The sequence below is a fragment of the Spea bombifrons genome, chromosome 1 (genome assembly GCF_027358695.1).
Source record: "Spea bombifrons isolate aSpeBom1 chromosome 1, aSpeBom1.2.pri, whole genome shotgun sequence".
NCBI lineage: Eukaryota > Metazoa > Chordata > Amphibia > Anura > Pelobatidae > Spea > Spea bombifrons.
This window is the reverse complement of record NC_071087.1, coordinates 99,150-102,021: the sequence shown is the minus strand read 5'-3', so window position 1 is coordinate 102,021 and position 2,872 is coordinate 99,150. Positions and strand designations below refer to the sequence as shown.

Here is a 2,872-nt window from a genome sequence, read left to right as displayed (position 1 = left end):
ACATTCACACTTATATTCACACACACACACATTCACACACACACAATCACACTTACACACATTCACTCTTTCACACACACCCTCTCACGCTTACACACATTCACACACACACACAACAACACTTACACACATTCACTCTTATTCACACACACCCTCTCACACTTACACACATTCACACACACACACATTCACGCACACTTACACATTCACACTTACACACATTCACGCTTAGACATAAAGCTTTAATAACCTTTTATAACGCAGAAATTATCGAGTGACCATGACAAGCCAGAAGCTTTTTGTCAGGGTGTACGTCGGCGGATATTCTGACTGCTACAGATTGTGTTTAGGAGGCTAACTCTCACCTCTAAAGGATTTCTGTGTTTCCTCTGCGGTTATTCATTGATTTGTGGCTAACAAGTAATTATGTATTTTATATCCCAGCATCATACGTGTGTAATGGCCAACACATAGACGTAAAGGCAGACTTTATTACAGACGGGAGGCGAATGATATCCCACGCTCTGTCCCCGGCCCCCTGATACAGTCTTTTCCTTTCTCATGTGTTCTTCCCATTGACTTTTCACCTCCAGTTTAATGGAGTTCTTTCGGATATCTCTGGAAAGGGACGTTCCGTTCCATCTCTCCATTTGGACTTCGATTGATGGGGTTTTTATGGCATTCTGGGATAGATTCTGTTAACCATTTGTTTTTTTTCTTTGATGCAGGGAGTACAGGAAAGGAAGATGAAGCCTCCTGTTTTAAATAAAACCTAGACTTTACATCACTGCTTTATTTAAGCTGCTCCAGTTTATATGGGAGTGAATTGTTATAGGGCAGGTGGCCTTCAGTCCTTTTCATCCCTGATGCCCCTCTCTCCTCCCCTGATGCCCCCTCTCCTCCCTGATACCCCTCTCTCCTCCCCTGATGCCCCTCTCTCCTCCCTGATACCCCTCTCTCCTCCTGATGCCCCTCTTTTCTAGGAGTCAGAATGTTTGCTGGGTATGAGGGTATCGCAGGGGTCTACAGCCCTAAAAGCCCCGATAATGTGTATAGAAACAGCGGGAAACAGCTTTATAAATTAAGCGGGGCAAATAAACCCCATTGTTCTTCTAAATGCCCCACTCAGTTACCCCAAGAGCCATGCCTCTAACCACACGCTTTTAAAAACAGGTGTTGCCGTACGTCCGGCTGACGTGGGGGCGCTGTTTTGAGTCGGCCTCTGGATTAAGGAAAGCTACTGATACCTTACTGTCCAGACGGACAGTGTGAAGGCAGCCTGTGCGCAATATGCTTATTAATGGACCAGTCCTGGTTTTCCGGGACTGTCCTGCCTATTTTTGGTAAATGGGCTGTGAACTGGTAGCCGTCTGTGGCACGCTACTCATATGTACTAACCTCTATCCCTGTTGTGAGTCTCCTTATTTTTTGCACGATGCGCCTGTGGATCGGTCTGGTTTTGATGCCGTAGATAATAGGGTTTAATGCAGGAGGCAGCAGGAAGTGCAGGTATGCCATAGGAACATGTATGTTTTGGGGCAGGTATGCACCATATCTGTGAATTATTGATAAGCTGATCATAGGCATGTAAAATAAAAGCACCACACATATGTGGCACACACACGTGTGCAAAGCCTTCCAGCGCTCAGTCATGGAGCCAAAGTGGCAAACCGCCTTTAGGATCAGTACGTAGGACAGGATAATTAACAGCGCATCCAAGCCCATGGTAGACAGCACGGCGAAAATGCTGTACACGTTAGTGGTCTTGTAGGCGGAGCAGAGGAGCCTGGTGACATCAGGATGTAAGCAGAACGCGTGGGATAAGACCATACTCTTACACGGAGTGGAGCCACTGAGCAGCACGGGGATAGGGAGCAGCAGGACCAGGCCACGGGTCACAGTGACAAGACCTATTTTAGTGATTAGAGAATTGGTGAAGATGGAAGAATACCTCAGGGGGTTGCAGATGGCCACAAACCTGTCATAGGCCATGGCTAGGAGAGTTGAAGACTCCATGACGGAGAAGGAATGGATTAGGTACATCTGAACGAGACACGCGGTCGATGGAAGTTCTAGAGAGTGGAACCAAAATACCCCCAGAACGGTGGGGAGAGTGGAGAAGGAAAGGCAAAGGTCAGCCATCGCCAGCATGGCCAAAAAGGCATGCATGGGGGTCTGCAAAGAGGCATCGCTCCTAATGATGAATATCAGGGTACAGTTTGCAAAGACTGTGAGGATATAGAGAAAGTGAAAAGGGATTGAGATCCAGAAGTAAAGATGTTCCAGTCCAGGTATTCCCACTAGGACGAAGGACAAGAACCCATCGCCGGTTCCGTTCATTCTGTGGAAAGAGATATATTGGTCTTCATTAGACGTGTGACGGAATCACACGTTTCTGACAGAGACTCCAAACGGGGCGATATTCTGACAAATAAATATGAACAGAGCACCATCAGCCGGATGAACGACAACAGGCTGCAGGGAGATCAGATAAAGTGCCATCAATACAGATTTAATACACGGCAAAATAAATGCAGCATATTCAACATATAGCGACATGCAAACAGGTTTAATAAAATAATGAACAGGGGTCAGATATAATAATAAATAATTATTATTAATAGTAGTAATAAACATTTGAATCATTATACAACGATAGGCAAGAACGCAATTTGCAAAGAAAGAACAAAAATGTGCTGACGGGTAAAATCATACAAAACCTAAATATATCAAATACAGGAAAATGAAGATGATGTAATATCCTGATCTGCAATAAACATAGTGACACAGACTGAGTTTAAAAAAATAAAACACTGGGCTGGGATATAACAAATAATAATGTATAGTAGTAATAATAATGCAATTTAAATCA

The 2,872-nt window shown here is 44.5% G+C and overlaps 1 protein-coding gene across 1 annotated transcript; it reads right to left on the bottom strand.

Moving 5' to 3' along the window:
* Positions 1–1,380: 1,380 nt before the first annotated feature.
* Positions 1,381–2,596, bottom strand: LOC128498926 (olfactory receptor 51G2-like). Its single transcript, XM_053468521.1, has one exon. It carries the CDS (start codon positions 2,338–2,340, stop codon positions 1,381–1,383), a length of 960 nt encoding a protein of 319 aa, XP_053324496.1. The 5' UTR covers positions 2,341–2,596.
* Positions 2,597–2,872: the final 276 nt, after the last annotated feature.

Excerpts from the sequence above, each read along its gene's own strand:
- LOC128498926 (XM_053468521.1), bottom strand. The coding sequence starts at position 2,340 with ATGAACGGAACCGGCGATGGGTTCTTGTCCTTCGTCCTAGTGGGAATA.